This window comes from Microcaecilia unicolor, chromosome 2, assembly GCF_901765095.1.
Source record: "Microcaecilia unicolor chromosome 2, aMicUni1.1, whole genome shotgun sequence".
NCBI lineage: Eukaryota > Metazoa > Chordata > Amphibia > Gymnophiona > Siphonopidae > Microcaecilia > Microcaecilia unicolor.
This window is the reverse complement of record NC_044032.1, coordinates 221,487,076-221,514,617: the sequence shown is the minus strand read 5'-3', so window position 1 is coordinate 221,514,617 and position 27,542 is coordinate 221,487,076. Positions and strand designations below refer to the sequence as shown.

The following is a 27,542-nucleotide window of genomic DNA, read 5'->3' as shown; positions in this document are numbered from 1 at the left end:
TTCATAAAGAATACCAACATTCTTCAAATATCATACAAAAATCACAGCATAAGCAAAACATACAGCTAGTTTTCTTAAAGTAAATAATTAAGGACTAATGTCAAAAACAGTAAAGCCAATATAGAGTTTATTCAACCATCAGATAAATGATTCTTTGGATAGACCAAGAGAAGCCAACACAAACGCTTTTAACCCACATACAGAAAATTCACTTAACACACAGAACAGACTTTTTTGAAAGGAACAAAAACTGGTCCCTCAGGAACATTATATGTATTTTTATTGAAAGCAGCTATGATAAGAAAGTGCTTGCCTGAACAGAATGTGAACAATGACTAAAAACCATTTGTTTGAGATTTTTTTCATAGTTAACTTGCACAGTGTCAACATTTTAAAATCCATCTTGTTAAGTCACAAGCACAAAATACTTGTTATAGAGGAATAACCAAGTTTCTCAATTTAAATAGAAATGTCAAACAGAAACAAAGAAAACACTTCCAGAAATGCTACCAAAGTTTCTAATTTTAACAACATAATTTGGAAGTTTCCATTTCCTGCACTTTCCCTGTTGAAAGAAATACCAGCTGCAATTCATAAAAACAAATTAAAATGTATTTCTAAATTGCTTTAAAAAGAGGCATAGTTGAACTTCAACATTTTGCTTATTCCTCTCACATTTTTACTTCTATGTATAAAAACCAATTGGAGAGGGGGCTATCCCTAGGTTTAAGTAGTAAAATAAGTGACTAATCCATATACACATGACCCAATGAGCAAAAAGGTACAAACGTTGTGTACTATAGGATCAGTAGAAAGGGACTATTCAATTTTTTTCACAACTTTTATGTTTCTTCATGTTCTACTGCCTAAAGGCAGCAAGCGCCTTAAAGTTAACTAGAATAGACTTTGATAAACGTTTCTCATTTCTTAAAGATGTAGTTAGTTAGTCCATACCTGAGGCAGAAACTTTGCAGAATTAAGCAGTTGATATCTATCTATCTTGTGGTATCAATAAGTCACCACACTTCTGGTACCTTTTAGATCAGCAGGTCACATATGTATATTATTTACATATATTTATATAGATTGAAATCGGGAGAACTTGCAAGGTATTGCTGTCTCATTGTAAATAAAACAAGATTAGAGATTCAAAATGGACATCAGTGAACCAGACACAATTAAGTACCGAGAACACATAGAAGCATCCAATTTCATCAAAATGTTTCGGGAACAATTTCAGACTTCTGCTACAATAGGATACTAATAGATTAGATTTTCCAATGTTTTCCAACTAACTTTTATAAAACAGCTGATCAACAGGGCAGTGACAGAAGAATGAATGTTTCCATATTCATTTTTTTCTACTCTAGCACTCTGAGTAGAAATCTGTCTCATGACCTGACATACTATAATGCCCCTCCTTACACTTCTAAGGTGTGTCACAGTAATGGTCGTCTATACAGAATAGTTTCTAGATTAAAGGCACCTTAATTTTGTTTATTCTATCATATTAATATGCCACAGGTTATGCACAAAATATTACTAGTAAAATTAGCAAAATGAACGATTGGAGCCAAATCAAACACCAATAAAAAGCTTTCCCAGAAATTAATTTTAAAAGAAATTTATAAATGCTTTTAAGTATTCCTCTAGTGACCAAAGATTGTAATGCTGCTATTTTCTGTGTTATGCACATCTTCAAATTGTTTAAATAATGTAAAATGTACTTTCAGATATCACCCTTTACAACAGTTTACAGCAAATATACTTCAGACACTGGCTTTGTAAAACTGTAATAAGGAACCTGTAACCTTGATTACCAGCTTAACCTGTGAATGAAAAACAGTCACACAATAAATAGAACATACAAATGTACTGTTATAAAGGATGAACAGGCAGGCTCACAATGGACAACATCCATTTTTATACCTAAATATGTGCCAGTCAGCTGGTATATGGGACAAACCCATAACCAAAATAATGCTGAAAACCTTAAACGTGCAATACTCTATTTCCATTGCTAAAAAGTCTTAAAGTCATAATATAGAAACAAAAGAAGATCATAAAACACAAAAAGACAGCAAGATGTGTCTCAAACCACTGAACAGTAAATGATTCATATTAAACCGTAGACTAGCTCAGTATGCTGCAAATATGGAAACAACTATGTAATGAGGATTACAGAAGTAACCCTCGTCAATGGCCGTTCATTATTTTGCTGTCTGTGTTGAAAAAATTGTCATCCTTGAGTCTTTTAAACTCTGGCAAGTCCAGCCGTTTTTTGGCCTCTTCAATGTCCCTATGAATGGCTGAAATAAGTGAATCTGTATAAAAGAGAAGAAAAACAAAACCGCCTTTTGGTAACATTTTGATATGGTCTTTCTAAATTATTTCAGTCTTATGGATAAAAACATCAAGAAAGATATCCTTAACAATATAACTAGTCATTTTATATGGAACAGGTCATAAGCAATATTCCTTGTGCCATAAGCAATATTCCTTGTGCCATAGCCAATATGGAGATATTTGATTTTGCCTGTCAATTTCTCTTCCTCGATTCCTGCTAGTCCAGACATGTGGGTTGTGCTCCCCGACCAGCAGTGGAGGCAGAGAACACTGACTTTCAGTAATCTCATAACCAGTGACATCACCTGAAACTTGCCAGTATTCTCTCAACAGACAGCTGAAACATTTAGCAATTGTAACCAACACTGAGAACCAAACCCAACAGGAAACAATACCAGAATAAAAAAGGTAGCAAAATTCATGCTGGAGAGATATTCAAACCAACATAGAGAGCCATAGGGTGGGTCCTGGTCTAGTCTAGCAAGAATTATGGCAAGGAAGCAAAATTTCTTCTTCCTCACCCTGCTAGACCAGTCCAGATGAGCGAGACATACCAAGTTTTAAGACCCCCGAATGTGTGTGTGCATGGGGGCGGGGGGGGGGGGCGGAGAAAGAGACCTCTTGAAAATCACCTTTGCAAAGAGACCTCCTCTTGCCAGGTATTTGGCCACTGTTGGAAACAGGATGCTGGGCGTGATGGACCTTTGGTCTGTCCCAGTGTGGCAATACTTATGTTCTTAACTTAAGGATCCAAATCTGTAATGCTTGAGAAGTGTGGTTGATCACCAAATTGGTGTCCTGCATGCACTCATCTTTGACCACCCTGGACACTGCCCATAGTGTTGCCTTTAACTCAGAGTGCGGCCTAATACTCAATGGACATATGCTTACCCAGTGGCCTCCCTAATCCACCTAAATATCATGGAATTTGAAACTGCTCTCCCCTTATCCAATCCACTGAAAAGAAATAACACAACCACTGATTCAATTAAAAAAAAAAAAAAAAAAAGGAATCAGACACCTTTAGAACCCTGAGAAAGTCCCATGAACCACCAAGAAGCAAAGAGACAAAACATAAAACCACTCTGCACATCACAGAAGGACAGGACAACTGCTTGATTGAGATGAATGGTGAAGTGAACCTAGGCAGAGTGGTAAAGATCTACCAAGAGGGTTCCCCACTTTTGGTAAATCTTGCAGGCAACTTGTGGCCAATGTAACACCAATTTTTTTTAAAAGTGTTCCAGAGGTGATCCTATAAATTATAGATTGGTGAGCCTGATGTTAGTGCCGGGCGGTAGAAATTATTATAAAGAATAAAATTACAGAGCATATACAAAGGCATGGATTAATGAGACAAAGCCAACGTGGAATCAGTCAAGGGCAATCTTATCTACTACATTTCTTGGAAGGGGTGAATAAACATGTGAATAAAGGTGAGCCAGTCAATATTGTGTATCTGGATTTTCAAAAGGCAGTTAAAGTATCTTATGAAAGACTCCCGAGGAAGTCAGTCATGGGATAAGAGGTAATATCCTATTGTGGAATAAAAACTGGTTATAAAAAAAAAAAAAAAAAAGAAAACTGAGTAGGGTTAAATGTTCAGTGTTCTCAATGGAGAAGGATAGATAGTGGGGTTCCTCAGGGTTCTGTGCTGGAACCACTGCTTTTTTTTTTTATATATATATATATATATATATATAAATGATCTAGAGATGGGAATAGCTAGCTAGGTAATTGAATTTGCTGATGATGACAAAGTTATTCAAAATTGTTAAAGTCGCAAGAGGACTGTAAAAAATTACAAGAGGACTTTATGAGACTAGCAAGTGCAAAGCAATATACACATTATGATTAAACAAAGCCTTGCATTAAAAATCAAAAGTATGTTAGAAATTATTAGCGAAAGAATAGAAAACAAAAATTAGAATGTTATAATGCCTTTATCACTTCATGGTGTGACTGCACCTTAAATACTGTGTGCAACTCTGGTAACCAAGCGACAGCAGAATTAGAAAAGGTATGGAGAAAGGAAACAAATGATAAAGGAGATGGGATAACTTCCCTATTATGAAATGTAAAGTCGCTGGGCTCTTCAGCTTGAAGAGATGGTCGAGAGGAGATATGGTAGAGGTCTATAAAATACTGAGTGGAGTTGAATACTACTACTTAACATTTCTAGAGCGCTACTAGGGTTACGCAGCGCTGTACAGTTTAACAAAGAAGGACAGTCCCTGCTCAAAGGAGCTTACAATCTAAAGAACGAAATGTCAAGTTGAGGCAGTCTAGATTTCCTGAATAGAGGTGTAGTGGTTAGGTGCCGAAGGCGACATTGAAGAGGTGGTCGTTGAGCAAGGATTTGAAGATGGGCAGGGAGGGGGCTTGGCGTATGGGCTCAGGGAGTTTATTCCAAGCATGGGGTGAGGCGAGGCAGAAAGGGCGGAGCCCGGAGTTGGCGGTGGTGGAGAAGGGTACTGAAAGGAGGGATTTGTCTTGAGAATGGAGGTTACGGGTAGGAACGTAAGGGGAGATGAGGGTAGAGAGGTAGGGTGATCCATGGCTCTGTTTTCTAGAGTCTTTCCTAAAATCCAGACCGCAGTGACCCGCAGATACTTTGGATGCATTGGTGAGCCCTGACTTAACTGAATTTATTTATTTTAAACAATTTCTATTATGCCTAAAATCTAAGCAGAGTACAAAAAAAACCCAACATACATATTACAATGTGAGCTGTTTCACGGAGAGAGTGGTGGATACTTGGAATGCCCTCCCGAGGGAGGTGGTGGAGATGAAACGGTAACGGAATTCAAAAATGCGTGGGATAAACATAAAGGAATCGTGTTCAGAAGGAATGGATCCTCAGAAGCTTAGCGGAGATTGGGTGGCGGAGCCGGTGGGGGGAGGTGTGGCTGGTGGTTGGGAGGCAGGGCTAGTGTTGGGCAAGAATAGGAGTAGTCTAATGGTTTGTGCAGTGGTCTGAGAACCAGGGAAAATGGGTTTGATTCCTACTGCATCTCCTTGTGACTCTGGGCAAGTCGCTTAATCCTCCATTGTCCCAGGTACAAAATAAGTGCCTGTACATAATACGCAAATCACTGTGTTTGTAACCACAGAAAGGTGGTATATCAAATCCAATCCCCCAATGGATAGATGTGAATCGCTTGCTTGTTTACCCTTTCCAAAATAAAAAGGACTAAAAATTATGCGATGAGGCTACTAAGTAGTAAATTTAAAACAAATCAGACAAACTGTTTCTTCACTTACCTCCACGTTCTATTAATGCCGCTTAAAATTACGTGCACAAATTTGGGCATGCGCTCAATTTGCATATAATTTAATTGAACAAACCAATTAGCACCAATAATTGAGTGCTAATGATCAATGATGTTAGTTGGCATTAATTAAAATTTACATGTGCATTTTTAGTCACAGGGATCCATGCGTACATTTTACGTGCAGCTCCAAAAAAAAAAAAAAAAGTGACACCAAAATGTGCAACAGGAAGGTGTGGGATCATGAAGATCTAGTGAAGCTTGAACAACGGTTTAGTTTGGCAGCTAGGATTTAGTGCTTAAAAATGCCAAGTTATACATTTGCGCTAGAAAAATCCAAGAGAATCATAACATAGGAGGTGAAATAATTTTGTGAACGAAAGAACAGAATTTTTAGGTGTCCAAACAGGCAAATAACAGCAAAAGCTCGAAGGACGTTTGTGCGTACAAGCAGAGAAGGATGTGTTATTGCCTCAAGTCTCTAGTAAGACCTCATTTGAAGAGCTGCACACCACCCAATTTATCTACTTTTTAGGGAGTCTGTCCAAAGGGTAGGTATTAAAATGATCAGCAGTATGTCAAAACATACATAACAAGGGAGATACAAGAGAGATGCTTAAACACTATTAGGTATAAATAGGCAGGCAGCAGTGCTGCCTCTTTCTATAGAAAGGAGGCTCTGGAAAGCAAAGTAAAGTTACCTGTAGCAGGTGTTCTGAGGACAGCAGGACATGTATCCATACACTTGAAAGTGCTCCCACAGCACACAAGGGTGCGGGACCCTCGGTTAAGATAGCAAAAAAAAAAAAGAAAAAGAAATCGACTCCAAGGGGAGGTGGGAGGGGTGTAAGGATACCTGTCATCAGAGAATACCTGTTACAGGTATCTTACTTTGCGTTCTCTTAAGGACGAGGACAGATGTATCCTTACATTTGGGAACCCCTAGCCACCAGGCTCACTGGAAACATTAGAACAATAGTCTTGCAAGAGCATGACTAAGGTTAATTGGATTCAAGTTAAACTATATACAAACCAACTGTGGAGGTGCAGCCTGAAACAGAATAAAAAGGGGCTTAAGAGGGTGGAGTTGGATTCTAGACAAATTCTGCAGGATTGTCTGGCCAAATCAACTGTCGCAATCAGGTACTGTCCTCAAGTCAGTAATGAGATGTGAATTTGTGGACAGAAGACCACATTGCAATTTTGCAAATCTCCTCAATGGAAACTGATTTAAGTGGGCTACCGATGCAGCCATGGCACTAACACTGAGCCATGACAAGGCTCTCAAGAATTGGTGCAGACAGGGAGTTGGAGAAGGAGATGTGGTCTGCTATAGGAGATGCAATCTGCTAGCCAATTGGATAAAATGTGCTTACCGATGGATGTCCTCCATCTTGTTGGGATTGAAGAAACAAAAAGCTGAGTGGACTGTCTATAGGTTTTAGGCCACTCCAGCAAGATTCCGGAGACACCTTCAGGCAGATCCAAGGCACTGAGGTGTAAGAAGAGTTCATGACTTCAAGTAAGTTCCTCTCCCGATGTCAAGTATTGATATGCACATGGTACGGACACAGATGCCTCTTGGGGCAAGTGGGGGGGGGGGGGGGGGGGGGGAGTCGGAGACCGCCCTTCAGGTGAAGCATGGGTCTCAGGGTTGGAGTGACTTAGTTCAAGCACCCTTGATGCCTGAGCACTTTAGAGGTATAGCCAACTCACTAACTCCTCCCTCAGCATGGCCCAGAACTGGTCATCGAGGACATGCATCGGTAAGGCTGGGCCAATGTCAGTGTGGAGACAGTGTTTGTCGGCACCGTACTGGACGCAGGGTCCCAGCTGCACAGGGCCAAGGCGACACCACTAGAATAATAGAGGGGTAGCAGTCCTTTCGACACCGACACTTGAATACCGGCGATGATCCAGAGCTCTCAGCATTGGGAGTCGAAGGAGACCGATGTCAAAGCTTTTGGCCTTCACTTGAAATCAGGGTCCCTCGATGCCAAAGAGGACGACATTGAATAAAGACATGTCCTCAATGTCGAGTCCAATGGAAATTGGTCCCGGGGCTTACTACTAGCAGCTGACATCAAGGGAGGTGGAGACCTGAGGCCGGTGAACTTCCAGTGTTGCACAGTGCCCTAGAAGACATCAGATTTGGTGCTTCTGATGCAGATAGACAGGACTTTGAGGTTCCGAAAGTTCCCTTTGGCGGACCTGACATGCTTTGTGCTCTTTACTGCATTTTTAAACACAGAATGCAGTTAGATGGGTCAGGACCCAAGCATCCCATACGAATTGTGCGGGTCAGTGCTGGCTAGCACCCAACTTGCACTGGGTGTCTCTCTTTAAGCCACTAGGGGTCTTCTGGGGCATGGCAAAAAAAACTGCAGTTAAATACGCTCAATGGCGAGGCCAAAAAAGGGGCTTACCTCAAAACTGAGCTTGGTGCTCTGGCCTAAGAAGCCCTCTGGAGCCACAAAAACAAGAAAACTTAAGAGCCAACAAAGCTGAGAAGATAAAATGTGAAAATATATGCGCATGGGAAGGCACAAGTATGAGAGAAAAGCGTGTTTGAGATATGCAACCTCCCTGTTCCACAGAAAAAAGACCGAGGGTCCCACACTCGCATGTCAGGCAGGAAGGAATTCAAGCATGAGTGGTGGGACTGCTGCCAAAAGCCTCTTAAAGATGAGCACTGGGCAGCATCCATACTGGGCTCTATTGTGATGACCACTCAGGTGTAAGGACTCATCTATCCTGTTTCTCTTCAAATAATGAGGATATCCTAGGATGTGAGTTAAAGGGAGTGGACTCAAGAGTAATCTACTGAAATATTTAAAACAAGAGTGGTATGTGTGGACAGTTTTCCAATGAGATGACTGCCATAAAGGAAGAATTGAGCAGGCACAGAGGAAGTAACTGTAGTACTGAGCAGTTGGTGTGGATGGGTAAACTAGATAGATCATAATGGTCTGCCTGCCTTCTACTTTGTTACTATGTGTGCTGGCATCTGATGGGTTCAAAGGCTGCTAGAGATGTTGGTGGATCTAGGTTGCATCCTAATTTTATTTTTTAATAATCATTTACATACCATTCTGGAAAATCATTCAGAATGTTTAACCTTAAAAGAAAAGTTTTGAAGGGTGTGCTCTACACACCCAAAACTTCCCAGCTTTTTAAATAAAGAAAATCATGCACAGACAGCTCATTGCTCCCTAATCCCCACCACTGAGAGTGGGACTGTTTCTCTCTCATGGTATGTGGCACTGGCCAAGTAGAAATTTAGAGCTCTGTCCCCTTCATTACTACACACAAATTTCAAAGGCTAGAGTGTTCAGGCATCTTCAAAATTGATTGTTGAGGGACTGAACCCCAGGGGATCCCTTCAGTGTACTTAACTCATTGGATTTTGAGATTTTGTAATACTGTTATGTTGAATGTTATTCAGAGAAAGGAGTCTGGTGTGGTTCCACCTGAAGAGGAAGGTGCATGTCCTTCCAAGAAGAAATAGAATACACCAGTAGAAGACTGGACCAAGGAGGATGCAAAAGGTAGTTCAACTATAGCAAGTAGCGATAAGCTAACCCAGTGGCTCCTGAACTTTTTTTGGCTCATGGTACTCTTAGTGTCCGAGGAATTTTTTGCAGCCCCCCCCCCCCCCCCATAGGTCTCCCTTTCCCTTCAGCCCCCTTCTCTCACTCCAGTACACATCTCCTCCCAGAAAGCTCAGCACATCTTTCCCTGTAGCCCCTCTCCTTCCAGATAGTCCAGCACATCTCTCCCTTCCCTTCAGCCCCCCCCCCTCCTCCCATAAGTTCAGCACACCTCTGCCTTCGCCAAATCCTGCATCGCTACCGCTTCCTTCTCCTTCCCAAATTACAAAAAAAAAAAAAAAAGCCATGTGGACAAATGTTCAGTGTGTTCTGTGGAAAACAAACTGCCTGTGTTATGACATTGACAACTGAAGTCCTGTGCACATATATACAGTGCACCACTTGAAAAAACTCTTAAAAAGAGTTGTTTGTGCTTTCTTCAGGCTAGACCCTACCTGAAGACACCCCCCTCCCCATGTGTGAAACACAGGATATGAAGCCCATCAGAGAAAAATTATTATATCATAACACCAAATTTATACAGACACCCTTTTCAAATACAAGCAGTTTTAAATATGTTCAAAGCACCTGATTTACATACCTAAAGAATCAAAACTTTTTTCTGGTCTGATATAGCCAACGATGACAACACTAAGCATTTCTCCATAAAAATCTTCTTTGAAGGGGTGAATAAGGTGTGTTTCCTACAAGAAAAGGAGATACTGCAAGTAGACAGGGATCTCTGACATACACAATACCAGATTTACCATTCAAAGCACAAACCTGATATAGCACTCAATTAACCTTTAACAATGCTCAACAGTCAAGCCCCCACCCCTGTGGGCCAACACTTCACAAGACCAGAACACTGCACCAGTGATTTCACAGTAAGAATACTGAAAGGTAATTTTAAAACAATACAGGAACGTAAGACCTTTGAAAAAAGAATGATTGAATATTTTGACACCCAACAAACAGGACTTAATAAGGATCTGGGTTTTCTAACCCATTATAAACCATAAAGCTGTATTTCTCTGTTTATTACCCTCCTCTCACCTACCAACACCCATCCTGTTAGAATATCAATGAAATGCTTTGATATCCCCATGCATACCCCCACCCTCCCACTCTGTCAGACTGTCAAAGTAATGCTTTGATGTTTCTCATATATACTAACACATTTGCTTATTTCCGATCTGACGAAGAAGGGCAACCTTCGAAAGCTAATCAAGAAATGTATTAAGTTATGTCCAATAAAAAAAGGTATCATATTTTCTTTTCCATATTTTGTTTTGATTTCTATTGATAACCTTTAAGAGTGGACTAACACGGCTACCACACCTCTCTACTTAATGAAAAAATGTAAACTGAGGTTAATAAAATTAGTCATTGCAATTTTTTCTCCTCTTACCAGCTTTTCCTGCAGCTGCCATCGCTTCTCCTTCCCCTTCTGTACTGTGTTTGTGATTGGTCAGCCCCAAGCGCCTCCTGTTTGGCTCTCTTTTTCCAGGGAGCAAATAAGGAGTGCGGCTGTTAATGGATATCAAGCTCAGCTTCCACCATCTTGCCGGCCTGTATTGCTGCCACATGCGTCTACCTGAGCTGTCTTCTGTCCTGGTGAGTAGGACCTGTGGGTCCATTACTCACCCCCCCCCCCCCCGTGTCTGCCTGCATGCCCTGTGACTCACAATTAGGCATGCAGGTAGGGAAGGATAGAGTGATAGGGAAATAGTGTTGAATTGAAGGAAAGAGAAAGTAAGTGTTATAAAACTGTTTGCCCTAACTTTATGCAGAGTTAAAATCGAGCACTGGTCTGTCTATTGACCGGTGTCCTGTAAACGTCCGGGTTCCTGTCTTAAGTGTCACAAGCCCCCTCTCCCACCCCCAAATAGTTAAGACTCCCCCCTTCTACTACTGAATACCACAAAGTTGCTCCTATCATCAGTCGGGTGGGGGGGGGGGGGGGGAATCTTTCCTCTTAAAAACACTGACCACGGTGGTAGCCCCCCCCCCCCAATTTGGAGTATGAAATTTGGTATTTAATTTCACCAATTCTATTGCATATGCTGTAGTACGCTGGGATGGGGGTGGAAATGCAATTGAAATCTGAAGTAGCAATAGTTGACTCAAAAAAAATGTCAGGAAGTATTTTTTCACGGAAAGAGTCGTGGATGCTTGGAATGCCATCCCGTGGGAGGTGGTGGAGAGGAAAACGGTAACGGAATTCAAACATGCGTGGGATAAACAAAGGAATCCGGTTCAGAAGAAATGGATCCTCAGGAGCTTAGCCGAGATTGGGTGGCAGGGCTGGTGGTTGGGAGGCGGGGATAGTGCTGGGCAGACTTATACGGTCTGTGCCCTGAAAATGACAGTTACAAATCAAGGTAAGATATACACAAAAACTAGCACATATGAGTTTGTCTTGTTGGGCAGACTGGATGGACCGTGCAGGTCTTTTTCTGCCGTCATCTACTATGTTACTATGTTAAATTTTCAATTGTTTCTCTAGCCCAATAGAAGCAAAAATGAAGCCACTGCTTAATGGTCAATTTACCTTCAAAGCGGCAAACAGTGATTTTTGTGTTTTGTAAACGTGAATTCAAGTATAATTGGATACTATCTCTAACCTACCATCTCCGCACTAAGCGTGCAGTTTAACCACCACCACAAGCAAAAGCTTCTACTTCTAGTTATCAGCCTACCTTCAGTTATAAGAAGAATCAGACAAAGCCAATGGATTTAATCAAAAATGAAAACCTTATGAATGCTATCACCAGGTGGATAGCCAAGGATGGTCGACCCATTAACAGTGTTACTGATGGTGGCTTCCAGGAAGCTCGGAGGGCTGCAACAGAATGTCAAGTTGCCCTTAAACACTCTTTAACTAATTGGGTGCTATTTTCTACACAAATAACCTAAAGAATTTTATACCGGATTCAAAAAAAGCGAATGCTACATACCCGTAGAAGGTATTCTCCGAGGACAGCAGGCTGATTGTTCTCACTGATGGGTGACGTCCACGGCAGCCCCTCCAATCGGAAACTTCACTAGCAAAGTCCTTTGCTAGCCCTCGCGCGCCCGCGCGCACCGCGCATGCGCGGCCGTCTTCCCGCCCGAAACCGGCTCGAGCCGGCCAGTCCAGTATGTAGCAAGACAATACAGTTCAAGGGAAGACACAACTCCAAAGGGGAGGCGGGCGGGTTTGTGAGAACAATCAGCCTGCTGTCCTCGGAGAATACCTTCTACAGGTATGTAGCATTCGCTTTCTCCGAGGACAAGCAGGCTGCTTGTTCTCACTGATGGGGTATCCCTAGCCCCCAGGCTCACTCAAAACAACAACATTGGTCAATTGGGCCTCGCAACGGCGAGGACATAACTGAGATTGACCTAAAAAATTTACCAACTAACTGAGAGTGTAGCCTGGAACAGAACAAACAGGGCCCTCGGGGGGTGGAGTTGGATCCTAAAGCCCAAACAGGTTCTGAAGAACTGACTGCCCGAACCGACTGTCACGTCGGGTATCCTGCTGCAGGCAGTAATGAGATGTGAATGTGTGGACAGATGACCACGTCGCAGCTTTGCAAATTTCCTCCATGGTGGCTGACTTCAAGTGGGCTACCGACGCTGCCATGGCTCTAACATTATGAGCCGTGACATGACCCTCAAGAGCCAGCCCAGCCTGGGCGTAAGTGAAGGAAATGCAATCTGCTAGCCAATTGGATATGGTGCGTTTCCCTACAGCCACTCCCCTCTTGTTGGGATCAAAAGAAACAAACAATTGGGCGGACTGTCTGTGGGGCTGTGTCCGCTCCAGATAGAAGGCCAATGCTCTCTTGCAGTCCAATGTGTGCAGCTGACGTTCAGCAGGGCAGGAATGAGGACGGGGAAAGAATGTTGGCAAGACAATTGACTGGTTCAGATGGAACTCCGACACAACCTTTGGCAGAAACTTAGGGTGAGTGCGGAGGACTACTCTGTTGTGATGAAATTTGGTGTAAGGGGCCTGGGCTACCAGGGCCTGAAGCTCACTGACTCTACGAGCCGAGGTAACTGCCACCAAGAAAATGACCTTCCAGGTCAAGTACTTCGGATGGCAGGAATTCAGTGGCTCGAAAGGAGGTTTCATCAGCTGGGTGAGAACGACATTGAGATCCCATGACACTGTAGGAGGCTTGACAGGGGGCTTTGACAAAAGCAAACCTCTCATGAAGCGAACAACTAAAGGCTGTCCTGAGATCGGCTTACCTTCCACTTGGTAATGGTATGCACTGATTGCACTAAGGTGAACCCTTACGGAGTTGGTCTTCAGACCAGACTCAGACAAGTGGAGAAGGTATTCAAGCAGGGTCTGTGTAGGGCAAGAGCGAGGATCTAGGGCCTTGCTGTCACACCAGACGGCAAACCTCCTCCAATGAAAGAAGTAACTTCTCTTAGTGGAGTCTTTCCTGGAAGCAAGCAAGATGCGGGAGACACCCTCTGGCAGACCCAAAGAGGCAAAGTCTACGCCCTCAACATCCAGGCCGTGAGAGCCAGGGACTGGAGGTTGGGATGCAGAAGAGCCCCTTCGTCCTGCGTGATGAGGGTCGGAAAACACTCCAATCTCCACGGTTCTTCGGAGGATAACTCCAGAAGAAGAGGGAACCAGATCTGACGCGGCCAAAAGGGAGCAATCAGAATCATGGTGCCTCGGTCTTGCTTGAGTTTCAACAAAGTCTTCCCCACCAGAGGAATGGGAGGATAAGCATACAGCAGACCTTCCCCCCAATCCAGGAGGAAGGCATCCGACGCCAGTCTGCCGTGGGCCTGAAGCCTGGAACAGAACTGAGGGACCTTGTGGTTCACCTGAGATGCGAAGAGATCCACCAGGGGGGTGCCCCACGCCTGGAAGATCTGTCGCACCACACGGGAATTGAGCGACCACTCGTGAGGTTGCATAATCCTGCTCAACCTGTCGGCCAGACTGTTGTTTACGCCTGCCAGATATGTGGCTTGGAGCACCATGCCTTGACGGCGAGCCCAAAGCCACATGCTGACGGCTTCCTGACACAGGGGGCGAGATCCGGTGCCCCCCTGCTTGTTGACATAGTACATGGCAACCTGATTGTCTGTCTGAATTTGGATAATTTGGTGGGACAGCCGATCTCTGAAAGCCTTCAGAGCGTTCCAGATCGCTCGCAACTCCAGAAGATTGATCTGTAGATCGCTTTCTTGGAGGGACCACCTTCCTTGGGTGTGAAGCCCATCGACATGAGCTCCCCATCCCAGGAGAGACGCATCCGTGGTCAGCACTTTTTGAGGCTGAGGAATTTGGAAGGGACGTCCCAGAGTCAAATTGGAGCAAATCGTCCACCAATACAGGGATTCGAGAAATCTCGTGGACAGGTGGATCACGTCTTCTAGACCCCCGGCGGCCTGATACCACTGGGAGGCTAGGGTCCATTGAGCAGATCTCATGTGAAGGCGGGCCATGGGAGTCACATGAACTGTGGAAGCCATGTGGCCCAGCAATCTCAACATCTGCCGAGCTGTGATCTGCTGGGACGCTCGCACCCGCGAGACGAGGGACAACAAGTTGTTGGCCCTCGCCTCTGGGAGATAGGCGCGAGCCGTCCGAGAATCCAGCAGGGCTCCGATGAATTCGAGTTTCTGCACTGGGAGAAGATGGGACTTTGGGTAATTTATCACAAACCCCAGTAGCTCCAGGAGGCGAATAGTCATCTGCATGGACTGCAGGGCTCCTGCCTCGGATGTGTTCTTCACCAGCCAATCGTCGAGATATGGGAACACGTGCACCCCCAGCCTGCGAAGCGCCGCTGCTACCACAGCTAGGCACTTTGTGAACACCCTGGGCGCAGAGGCGAGCCCAAAGGGTAGCACACAGTACTGGAAGTGGCGTGCGCCCAGCTGAAATCGCAGATACTGTCTGTGAGCTGGCAGTATCGGGATGTGTGTGTAGGCGTCCTTCAAGTCCAGAGAGCATAGCCAATCGTTTTGCTGAATCATGGGGAGAAGGGTGCCCAGGGAAAGCATCCTGAACTTTTCTTTTACGAGATATTTGTTCAGGGCCCTTAGGTCTAGGATGGGACGCATCCCCCCTGTTTTCTTTTTCACAAGGAAGTACCTGGAATAGAATCCCAGCCCTTCTTGCCCGGATGGCACGGGCTCGACCGCATTGGCGCTGAGAAGGGCGGAGAGTTCCTCTGCAAGTACCTGCTTGTGCTGGAAGCTGTAGGACTGAGCTCCCGGTGGACAATTTGGAGGTTGAGAGGCCAAATTGAGGGTGTATCCTTGCCGGACTATTTGGAGAACCCACTGATCGGAGGTTATAAGAGGCCACCTTTGGTGAAAAGCTTTCAACCTCCCTCCGACAGGCAGGTCGCCCGGCACTGACACTTGGATGTCGGCTATGCTCTGCTGGAGCCAGTCAAAAGCTCGCCCCTTGCTTTTGCTGGGGAGCCGCGGGGCCTTGCTGATTCGCACGCTGCTGACGAGAGCGAGCGCGCTGGGGCTTAGCCTGGGCCGCAGGCTGTCGGGAAGGAGGATTGTACCTACGCTTGCCAGAAGTATAGGGAACAGTCTTCCTTCCCCCGAAAAATCGTCTACCTGTAGAGGTAGAAGCTGAAGGCTGCCGGCGGGCGAACTTGTCGAATGCGGTGTCCCGCTGGTGGAGAGACTCTACCACCTGCTCGACTTTTTCGCCAAAAATGTTATCCGCCCGGCAAGGCAAGTCCGTAATCCGCTGCTGGACTCTATTCTCCAGGTCGGCGGCACGCAGCCATGAGAGCCTGCGCATCACCACACCTTGAGCAGCGGCCCTGGACGCAACATCAAAAGTGTCATAAACTCCTCTGGCCAGGAATTTTCTGCACGCCTTCAGCTGCCTGACCACCTCCTGAAAAGGCTTGGCTTGCTCAGGGGGAAGAGCATCAACCAAGCCCGCCAACTGCCGCACATTATTCCGCATGTGTATGCTCGTGTAGAGCTGGTAAGACTGGATCTTGGACACGAGCATAGAGGAATGGTAGGCCTTCCTCCCAAAGGAGTCTAAGGTTCTAGCGTCCTTGCCCGGGGGCGCCGAAGCATGTTCCCTAGAACTCTTAGCCTTCTTTAGGGCCAAATCCACAACTCCAGAGTCATGAGGCAACTGAGTGCGCATCAGCTCTGGGTCCCCATGGATCCGGTACTGGGACTCGATCTTCTTGGGAATGTGGGGATTAGTTAATGGTTTGGTCCAGTTCGCAAGCAATGTCTTCTTCAGGACATGGTGCAAGGGAACAGTGGACGCTTCCTTAGGTGGAGAAGGATAGTCCAGGAGCTCAAACATTTCAGCCCTGGGCTCGTCCTCCACAACCACCGGGAAGGGGATGGCCGTAGACATCTCCCGGACAAAGGAGGCAAAAGACAGACTCTCGGGAGGAGAAAGCTGTCTCTCAGGAGAGGGAGTGGGATCAGACGGAAGACCCCCAGACTCCTCGTCAGAGAAATATCTGGGATCTTCCTCTTCCTCCCACGAGGCCTCACCCTCGGTGTCAGACACAAGTTCACGGACCTGTGTCTGCAACCTCGCCCTGCTCGACTCCGTGGAACCCTGTCCACGATGGGGGCGTCGAGAGGTAGACTCCCTCGCCCGCATCGGCGAAGCTCCCTCCGCCGACGTAGTCGGGGAGCCTTCCTGGGAGGTGGCCGCGGTCGGTACCGCACGCGGTACCGACGTCGGGGACCTCAACCTGGGCGATGGGCCAGCCGGCGCCACGCTCGACGGTACCGGTGGCGCAAGCACCGCCGGTACCGGAGGGGTAGGGCGCAACAGCTCTCCCAGAATCTCTGGGAGAACGGCCCGGAGGCTCTCGTTTAGAGCGGCTGTAGAGAAAGGCTGAGAGGTCGATGCAGGCGTCGACGTCAGTACCTGTTCCGGGCGTGGAGGCTGTTCCGGGCTGTCCAGAGCGGAGCGCATCGACACCTCCTGAACAGAGGGTGAGCGGTCCTCTCGGTGCCGATGCCTGCTGGGTGCCGAATCCCTCGGCGACCCAGAGCTCTCGGTGCCGACACGGGGAGGAGACCGGTGTCGATGCTTCTTCGATTTCTTCCGAAGCATGTCACCGGAGCTCCCCGGCACCGACGAGGAGGACGTCGAATCCACCCGTCGCTTCCTCGGGGCCGAGACTGAAGAAGGTCGATCTCGGGGGGGCTGTACCGCAGGAGCCCTCAGGGTAGGCGGAGACCCACCCGAAGGCTCACCGCCACCAGCAGGGGAATGGACAGCCCTCACCTGCACTCCACCCGATGCACCACCGTCCGACGACATCAGCAGACGAGGTCCTGGTACCACCGACGTCGATGCAGCTATCCGATGTCTCGGCGCCGATGCAGAGGCCCGATGCCTCGATGCACTCGATGCAGGGGCGGCCGAGAAAGATGGTCTGGACGCTGACGACGTCGATGCACTCGAAGATCCCGGTGCCGATGCCGACGAAGAGCCCGAGAACAACACGTTCCACTGGGCTAGTCTCGCTACCTGAGTCCGCCTTTGAAGCAGGGAACACAGACTGCAGTTCTGAGGGCGGTGCTCGGCCCCCAGACACTGAAGACACGACGAGTGTCGATCAGTGAGCGAGATAACCCGGGCGCACTGGGTGCACTTCTTGAAGCCGCTGGAAGGCTTCGATGTCATGGGCGGAAAAATCACGCCGGCGAAATCAAAAGCCGAAATGGCGAAATTCGAAGCACCAAATTTAGAGGGAGAAAAAATCTCGACCGAGGCCGAAAAAAGGCCTACCCCGACGACGAAAGAAAACTTACCGGGGCAAAAAAGCTGGAAGTACGGGGAGGATTTACACGAAACCCGGCGGGGGGTTTGCGGAGCACTTCCCGACTAGAGCTTTCCCGAAGGAAAAAAACACGTTCAAACAAATTGGACGCGCGAGGTCGACTTTCCGGGGCTCGACACGGCGAAAACACGACCGTACCGAGTGCGGACAAAAGAAGACTGGCCGGCTCGAGCCGGTTTCGGGCGGGAAGACGGCCGCGCATGCGCGGTGCGCGCGGGCGCGCGAGGGCTAGCAAAGGACTTTGCTAGTGAAGTTTCCGATTGGAGGGGCTGCCGTGGACGTCACCCATCAGTGAGAACAAGCAGCCTGCTTGTCCTCGGAGAAATATAAGTACACAGTTACTTGTACAGCAAAAAAAATTTTCAAAGTCAGGTTTATTTTAACTTTGGAGAAGTAGAAACTAATTCTTAATTCTAATCTCAATTGTGAAAAAGAACAATTTACCATGCCAGAAATTAAAAGCTCTGGAACTAAATAACTAGCTTGTAAGGGTCACATGCTGCTAGCAGATTTTAAACAAGTACATTGCCTTAAACATGTGTCTCACACCTAGAAGTGAAAGATCTGCATGCAATTTTCCACATAGTGGTCAATCATCACTGCAATGGCTCAACATAAACCAATTAAAATGTTCTATTACGTATTGTGTTGAAACTGTAAGTAATATACTATGCCATACTTTGTGTTATTTGAACATTTTTACTGCTGCAAGCGCCTATTGCTCATGTTTGATCTATTCACACTGTACAACGCCTTGAGTGAATTCCTTCAAAAAAGGCAGTAAATATATCCAAATAAATAAGTATAACCCCACTAAATTCCACTATAGCTCATGTTTCTGTTAAAAACTTTTTTTTTAAACAACTTAATTTCTTCCTTTTAATAGTAGCACCTGATCCAGGAAATTAAGACTTAAGACAATTTACTGCAATAAATGAATTTTCTAAAGCAGTTATTTCCAACAAACTATACGCCACTGCGCCACTAATAACGGATTTTGGAGGTTCAGTACTTACCATTGACTTCTTAATATTCTTGTAGTATGGGTTCCAACCAATGCTCATAACCATCTTGTGTATACCCCCATTTGCAACACTCCCCCAGCCGTAGTATATGCCAGTATTTAAATCCGGAGGAAGACTATCCACTACATGCTCAGGAAAGTTGGCTGCAAAATTGAAGCAGAAAAATTAATACAAGTCAATTCCACAATTCAAGTCTCAATGAGAAGAGCATGACCATTTACTTACTGCTTTGTAATACTCAAGTCATTTCTCAACAGACTCTAATAAAAAAAAAAAAGTTAATCAAATTATTTGTAAGACTCCACTTCTGCTGCTGTATGTAATGATGGGTGGAATAATATCAAAACTTTCTGATTAAAAACAAAATTGGTTATGAGTGGAGAACCCGACTTTCTATCAGCTGAAGCTGAGCCAAAAAGCAAGTTATTAAGGTCATATGTGTGGCTGCATAAGTCCATCAAATCTCATACAGATTGACAGAAGAGTTTAGAGGAAGTGCATAAAGTTGTGGAATAGAGCTCTGTGCAGCGTTTAATGCACATGTGAAGAAACAAACTGTCCAATGGAATATCAAAGTAGTACGCATTCAAAACGAAAAGCAACATGTAAGAGTATGCCAGATGCATAAACACTGGCCTGCACATGCCTACATCTGCACATGTTCTGTAATGTTGTTCAGTGCTTAAATACTAGTACTGAAAAGTTTACATGCAAAATGCATATCTGTGCATGTGCTAGAATGCTCATGCAACTCAAGAGTAACAGTACAATTTTTGCAATAATTGTGTTGCATTTGTCAACAGACTAGCAGTTTACTCTATTAAAATACTTCCTCTTAGCTCCTCATCCCTGCTGAGCAACTTTAGCAAATACCAAGCTCCTGGAGCTGGAAATGCACTACCAAACATCAGGAAAACAATACACGACCTAACAAACTTCCGGAAATCACTAAAAACCAACCTGTTCAAAAAGGCATACCATAAAGAATCCTGCAACACAAAAAACTCAAACCAGAACTGGTGTAACCTAACTCTCTCTCTTTGACGTCTTAATTTACTTTGTCACTTATGAATCTTTAACGCAATGCCACTCTGTATTTCTCATACCGGAATTGGCGATCGCCATCACGGTACTATGTAAGCCACATTGAGCCTGCAAATAGGTGGGAAAATGTGGGATACAAATGCAACAAATAAATAAATAAATGCTCAGGTCTGTAGCTGGGACTGAAGCTTGGTTGTATGGGCTTACAGAAAGAAAACAAGCCCCAATTTAAATCTTCTCCTAAACAAAAAAAATATAAGCCACATTGAACCAAAACCTGGTTTTGGATAATTGTGGGATATAAGAATAAATAAATACACTCAGATACTATGCCAGCAGATTAATACCTTTACAGTCCATCCAGTCTACCCAACAAGATGGCCAGAGCTGTCTGTCACTGTACAGATTCTTTTACTTTTTCACCCTGCTTCCTACTAGAAATCTGAATTGACAAAGCTGCCTCTTTCTGGATTTAAAAACAAAAAAACACATTACGTTTCTACTAGGGAAAAAGCTCCTCCAATGAAAAGAGGCCTATTTAGGCAAGAGTTTGAAGCCACAGTTCAGTACTGGAGTTACAACAAATGCATGGAAGCAATTGCAGAGGTCTGACTGAACTTGCCTCTACACCACATACTCACATGTAAAGGAGCAGCCTCCATGGAACTTCAACTACTACTGAGAATTCTGCAGGTGACAAGCCCTGGAGACAGCCACTGCAAACTGCTGCTTGCAACCTCAGGGTCATTGCGTTCATCAAGGCATCTAGTGTTAACTGTGTTTAAGGCCTAAAGAGACCTCCAATCTGGGTATCTAGATCCTTGATTTTTTTTTTTTATTTGTACATTTATACCCCACGTTTTTCCCACAGTTTTGCAGGCTCAAAGTGGCTTACAATGCACTGATAGGCTATTGCCAAATCAGAGGTGATACGGTTAGAATAGAATCAAATAGATAGAATCAGTGAAACAGAGAAAATAGATAATAAGTTGAAGACAGAAAATAAGACAAGGAATATTACAATGCCTTTGTATCGCTCCATGGTGCAACCTCATCTTGAATACAGTGTAAAATTCTGGTCACCGTATCTATAAAAAGATAGACCAGAAACACCAGGATCTGTCCACACAACACTTTTACAGCAAGACTTAAGACATCTTAGCATACAGTTCAAAAATCTCCACATCCCCAAGCACTCATAGTATAGTAACATAGTAGATGACGGCAGAAAAAGACTTGCACGGTCCATCCAGTCTGCCCAACAAGATAAACTCATATGTGCTACTTTTTGTGTATACCTTACCTTGATTTGTACCTGTCCTTTTCAGGTCACAGACCGTATAAGTCTGCCCAGCACTATCCCCGCCTCCCAACCACCTGCCCCGCCACCTACCACCGGCTCTGGCACAGACCGTATAAGTCTGCCCAGCACTATCCCCGCCTCCCAACCACCAGTCCTGCCTCCTACCACCGGCTCTGGCACAGACCGTATAAGTTTCAATCTCATTTCATGTCCTCTCGTACTACCGCCTTCGCATCTCCGGAAAAAGTTTGTTTGCGGATTAATACCTTTCAAATATTTGAACGTCTGTATCATATCACCCCTGTGTCTCCTTTCCTCCAGAGTATACATGTTCAGGTCAGCAAGTCTCTCCTCATACGTCTTGTAACGCAAATCCCATACCATTCTCGCAGCTTTTCTTTGCACTGCTTCAATTCTTTTTACATTCTTAGCAAGATACTGCCTCCAAAACTGAACACAATACTCTAGGTGGGGCCTCACCAACGATTTATACAGGGGCATCAAAACTCCCTTTCTTCTGCTGGTCACACCTCTCTCTATACAGCCTAACAACCTTCTAGCTATGGCCACCGCCTTGTCACACTGTTACAGGATGAGTAGATAAAAACAAACAAGGATCAGGTGCTAACCTACCAAAATGGAAGCAACAGATGCCATCAGGAAATAAAGTAGTCCGAAGTCATTTCAAAAGTTTATCAAACTATGTCAGACGTGCCCATATTTCACCTAAAAGTGACGTAGGGGTGCTAACCTACCAAAATGGAAGCAACAGATGCAATCAGGAAATAAACTAGTCCGAAGTCATTTCAAAAGTTTATCAAACTATGTCTGACGTGCCCATATTTCACCTAATAAAGCGACATAGGGGTCAGTGGACAAGAACAGCAAGACAAAAGCAGTGCATCTGGGGTCAGTAAAGCAAAACAGTACGATAAGTCTCCACTACCCCTCGTGCAATGGCCTCAAGTATAAAACCAGCCACGCATCTACCTTTCCCTACATCAGTGCATGTTTGTGGAATGGTCTACCCAACTCTGTAAAAGCTACCTCTGAACAACAGGCTTTCAGAATCTCCCTGAAGACCGCTTTATTCAGGAACGCTTACACTGCAGCTCCGTACTGCCTTAATGTTTTCTGACCCATTACTGTTATGTGACCATACTGCATTCTTTACCTCCTTCTCACTTCTCTCTGTCTCTCCCCACCGACTACCTCGCCCTTAATGTGTCTGTTTGTGCAGCGCTGCGTACGCCTTGTAGCGCTATTGAAATGCTAAATAGTAGTAGTAGTAGTAATGTGTCTTTTTATACTGCTGTTAACCTTTTGAACTAATGTAAGCCACATTGAGCCTGCCCATGGGCGGGAAAGTGTGGGATATAAATGCCATAATAAATACTCTGAACCCCCAAAATACCTCCTGTACACAACCACCACCACCACTACTCAGCTCCTATCTATAAGCACATGCAGTACATACACACAAACACGGGCACAGCTCATGAGATTTTTTTCATGCTTTTCCCACTTATTAATTTCTGCATGTGTCAGGAATGCAAATTGCAATCTTTCTACAAGGATTAGTTTCTTGGGGCCCGAGGTAAGCAGAGCCTTCAGTGACCAAGGAGAAGGCTTCAGCCCAGTCACAGAATCAGGACTCACCCAGCCTTTAGGCAAGACTAAGCCATCACCTTGGCAAGCAGTTTCTGGGGCACAGCAAAGACCAACTGCAATCAAAGAAAGCGCAACAGATTCTGCTATATAAACACAAAAGAATGATCAGCACATACACATCATTATCTTGAGAGCATAGGTGGCTGTAAGCTAAGATACTGAAAAACGAGGGGGGGGGGGGGCATCACAGGTTGAAGGTATCTAGGGCAACCACCATATTTGCACCGATTATTGGTAGAGTCATCCCATTTCAGCAAAGAGTAAAGCCTGCTGCCTCCCTGGTCCTCTCTCTACTGCCAATCAAGCCAGCAAAAGGAGATACCTTGGGGTTATAATTGATTCTGCTCTGACTTTTGAGGAACAAATATCTGACGTAGTGAAAAAATCTTTTTTCCATCTTAGGAGACTTCGGTCAGTTAGGAATTCAATTAGTAAGGATTCCCTTAAAACGTTGACATCTGCTTATATTACCTCACGCTTAGACTATTGTAATATCATATATTCAGGGATCACTCAAGCTAGCTTGAAGCGACTACAAAGAATACAGAATACTGCAGCACGTATGATTTGTAGGGCCCAGAGGGATGACAGAGTAACACCTTTACTACATCAACTGCATTGGCTTCCGGTTGAAGCAAGAGTTAAGTTTAAAGCCTTAGTTTTGACCCATAAGGTTTTTTATACACTAAATCCTGACTATCTGTCAAATCTAACTATTCCTTACACTGCCACACGAACCCTTAGATCCCTGACAGACAACAGGTTAGTGATTCCTCCTCTCGCTAGGGCTAGATGGGAATCTACACGGAATTCGGCTTTTTTCTATTTGTCTCCCTCTCTTTGGAATGGCCTTCCAAAAGAGATCAGACTTGAGAAATCTTACTTTCATTTTCGGAAACTTTTGAAAACCTTCTACTTTATCGAATATGTAGAACAGAATTTAGAATAATGGAAGAAAGGTTATAAATGGGCATCTGTAATATATATTAAATCAAAACTGTATTATTTGTCTGTGTAGATTATATTATGTATTTAATTTTGTATTTGCGGTGTTCTCCTGTATACTAATCATGAATTATACTGTTTTTCATCTTATGTAGCTAGTTTGTGGGTTTGCTGTGCTTTCCTGTAATGATTGGAGTTCTAATGTTTATCCAATTTGTATTTATTGTATTGCTTCTTTTTATAAATTGTAAACCATTCTGTCTTGCAGTAGCAATAAGATACGGTATATAAATTGACGTAAATAAATAAAATAAATAAATATGATATTCTGGGCAGCATCCTTGTCTACCACTTGGGCCTCAACAGACAGACATCTATCATGGATCAAACAGCAAATCAGAATCCAGACTGATGCATCACCACTCTCCTTCTCCTCCTACAGAATTCACTGGGGTGGGTATAACAAGAGACTAGTGAAGACCAAAATCTGCTGGGAATGTGAGCAATGGCACAGCTACCACTGACCAAGCCCAGTAAAGGGCCCAAGACAAAAGTTGCACCCTTCCCTTCAAGCCCAGGTCAGACACTGCTGCACCAGCTCTGCCCCCCCCCCCCCCCAGGTCCAGCATCACTCCAGCTGCCCCTCCACACAAAGCAAGGCAAGCTGATGCCTGCCTCTCTGGCTGGCGGGTCTTTCCAGTATGCGTCCCACTACAACTTTCTGTACGCAAGACACGGCAGAGGAAAGCCTGTGCAGGTTTCAGTGCTCTCTGCTGTATGTGGAGGACCAGCAGGGTGGAGCTAGACCCACATGGCCAGAGGAGGAGGAAAGGAGATATGCTGGACCTTAAGTTAGGGTAGAGTAGGGTTGGGGAGGAGGGCGGGTAGGGTTGGGTTGGGGAATGGGGCAGGGTCAGACATGCTGGATTTGAGGAGTACAGGACCTGCAGCAAAAGGGAGGAAGAAGGGAGGGCAGATGCTAGACTGCAGTGAGGGGAAGGACAGATGCTTGACCAACAGAGGAAGAGCGAGAGATGCAGGACCAAGGGAGAAAAACCTGGACATGAGGAGGGTCAGGGACACAGAGGTACTGGCCCTGGATGGAACATAAGGACACAGAGGCACAATACTGGACCACAAGGAGAGGAATAAGGACAAAGAAATACTGAATATGAGGGAGGATAGGACCAGGGACACAAGGGCCACTGGACAAGACAGATAAGGACACAAGAAAGATAAAACAGGATATAAAGAAAAGAAATGTTAAGAGACCAGAAGACCCTATTAAAAAAAACAAAAACAAAACAGAAAAAGCAGGACATACTTGGATCAAAGCAATGCTCAGATAAAGGTAGAAAAAATGTAGCTTCTTTTCTGTTTGTTACAATTATAATAAGTTAGCTTTGGGAAATGTGCATCTTCCCTTCTTCCTGGAAACCGGAAGGCGGAAAGAAGGTGCGAAGGGAAAACGATATACTGTCGTGTGATATGTTACTTAAAACACTCAGCACAACACAAGTACAGAAGCTACGGGGCTCTTTTTCCCTCCCGCAAAACAAAACAAAAAAAGGCACGACAATGGATAACAAGATCCCCCTTCACCCTCCAAAAGAGAGTGAAAGTATAATAATGGCATGGATCGGTACAGATCTCTCCCCCACACCGAACTGGCAAAAAGCCTTAATACATGGTGGCAAAAAGCCTACCAGGTCTAAACTGTGGACTTTACACTTCTGCTTCAGATGAGGCACAAAAAGTAAGGTAGACACATGCCAAACACAGCATACGAATACACACACGCACGCTCTCTGACCCGAGTAATAGGTGACCTTCCCCTCTGCTCTCCTCACCTGTGGGGATTCCGAGCTCCTTGGAGCCGCGGCCGAAGCCCCTAACCACCTCTCCCCGGCAGAAGTAGGGCAGGTGTTTCATGGCGGCGGCGTTGTTGTCACAGCAGCTGAAGCGGCGCGCGGGGAACAGTCTGCGAAGTCGGAAGCTCCGGACAAGCCCCCAGCACATTCAACGGGCACGAGACGCTAGAAGCGCGAAAGCGGCCGGCAGCGCACACACAGGACCACCCGCTCGAGACGGCGTTCGGGACGCAGCTGCGACTGGCAAGAGGGTGGGGCGAAGCAAAATGACAAGACATTGGGGCGGCCCACCACGAGCCTGGGAGGAGAGGAGACAAGAGGGCGGGGTTTGGCAACAGGAGATTCTCCTTCTGTTTCCTGCCAAAGAACCTTCCAGATTTCAGCGCACTAATCAAATCGTTGTCTCTTTTTTTAACTTATGGACTCGGTAAATGAAACCGCTCCTGAGAAGAAAAATTACTGCATCACTTGTTTCGTGTCTTTACGGTTTCGGCCACAGTGGAAGGCGCTTGTCAGCTGCTTTTTGCTTCTGCGCAGGCGCTGCCTGCCTCGATGTCACTGGGTGGGTGCTGCTGTGTTTGCGGCGTGATGACGACAGAATAGGGAATCGGTGAAGGACAGGCGTTGTCAGGGGCAGGGAACCAACACCTGATGTGACATCAGCAATCTTTTAGCGCATGATACGGTACGTGACGTCTGAAAACGCTGTGACCCTTTACCAGATAGTCCAGGAAACTTCAGGCTTATCTGACTTGTGTATCTGGTTTGGTACCATGATTTTCTCTATCAAAAGTAATCAATAGAAATAAAACAAAATTTAAACATGGAAAAGGAAATAAGATGATACCTTTTTTTATTGGGCATAACTTAATACATTTCTTGATTAGGTTGCCCTTCTTCGAAATGCTAATCAAGAAATGTATTAAGTTATGTCCAATAAAAAAGGTGTCATCTTATTTTCTTTTCCATGTTTTATTTTGTTTTATTTCTATTGATGATGATTACCTTTTAAAGTGGACTAACACGGCTACCACACCTCTCTACTCTATCAGAAGGAACGAGCAGCAGGGGCAAGCAACACCAAAATGACTAGGCTAAACTTTTAAGACAAGGGATAGCCAAAAGCCTCTCTGCAGAAACTGAGCTGCTCTTTCTAGTAGGTTACATGGAAACACTTTTAAAACAAATAAGAGGAAATATATTTTTTTCACTCAATGAATAGTTACGCCCTGGAACTCATTGCCAGAGGATCTGGGTTTTAAAAAAAGGTTTGAACAAATTCCAGGAGGAGAAGGCCATAGTCTGCTATTGAGTTAGAGAGGGAAGCCACCGCTTGCACTGGGATTGGTAGTATGGAATGTTGCTGCTATTTGGATTTCTGCCAGGTATTTGTGACCTGGATTGGCACTTTTGGAAACAGGGCTGGATGGACCATTGGTTGGACTCCTGTTTTTATGCAGACATCACAGGAAGCTAACCAGAAAAAAGTGTATACCATCTCATGGAAGTGGAAACAAAACTGTGCGTCAATATCTTTAAAAAAAATGAAATGCTTCTTTATTTGGAAACCAGTAGATTCTAAATTTGCCAGATTTTTGCTGGGCAAATCTGGAATGCAAGCAGACCGAGTGACCAGTTCATACAACA

General features: G+C 45.0%; 1 protein-coding gene across 1 annotated transcript; it reads right to left on the bottom strand.

Annotated features, from left to right (window-relative positions):
- Positions 1-100: 100 nt before the first annotated feature.
- On the bottom strand, positions 101-26,422 carry RFK (riboflavin kinase). Its single transcript, XM_030193724.1, has 4 exons — positions 25,875-26,422; positions 19,053-19,204; positions 9,810-9,912; positions 101-2,324 (listed from the first exon to the last, which is right to left on the bottom strand). Exons 1-4 carry the CDS (start codon positions 26,041-26,043, stop codon positions 2,197-2,199), a joined length of 552 nt encoding a protein of 183 aa, XP_030049584.1. The 5' UTR covers positions 26,044-26,422; the 3' UTR covers positions 101-2,196.
- Between the last annotated feature and the right edge of the window lie 1,120 nt (positions 26,423-27,542).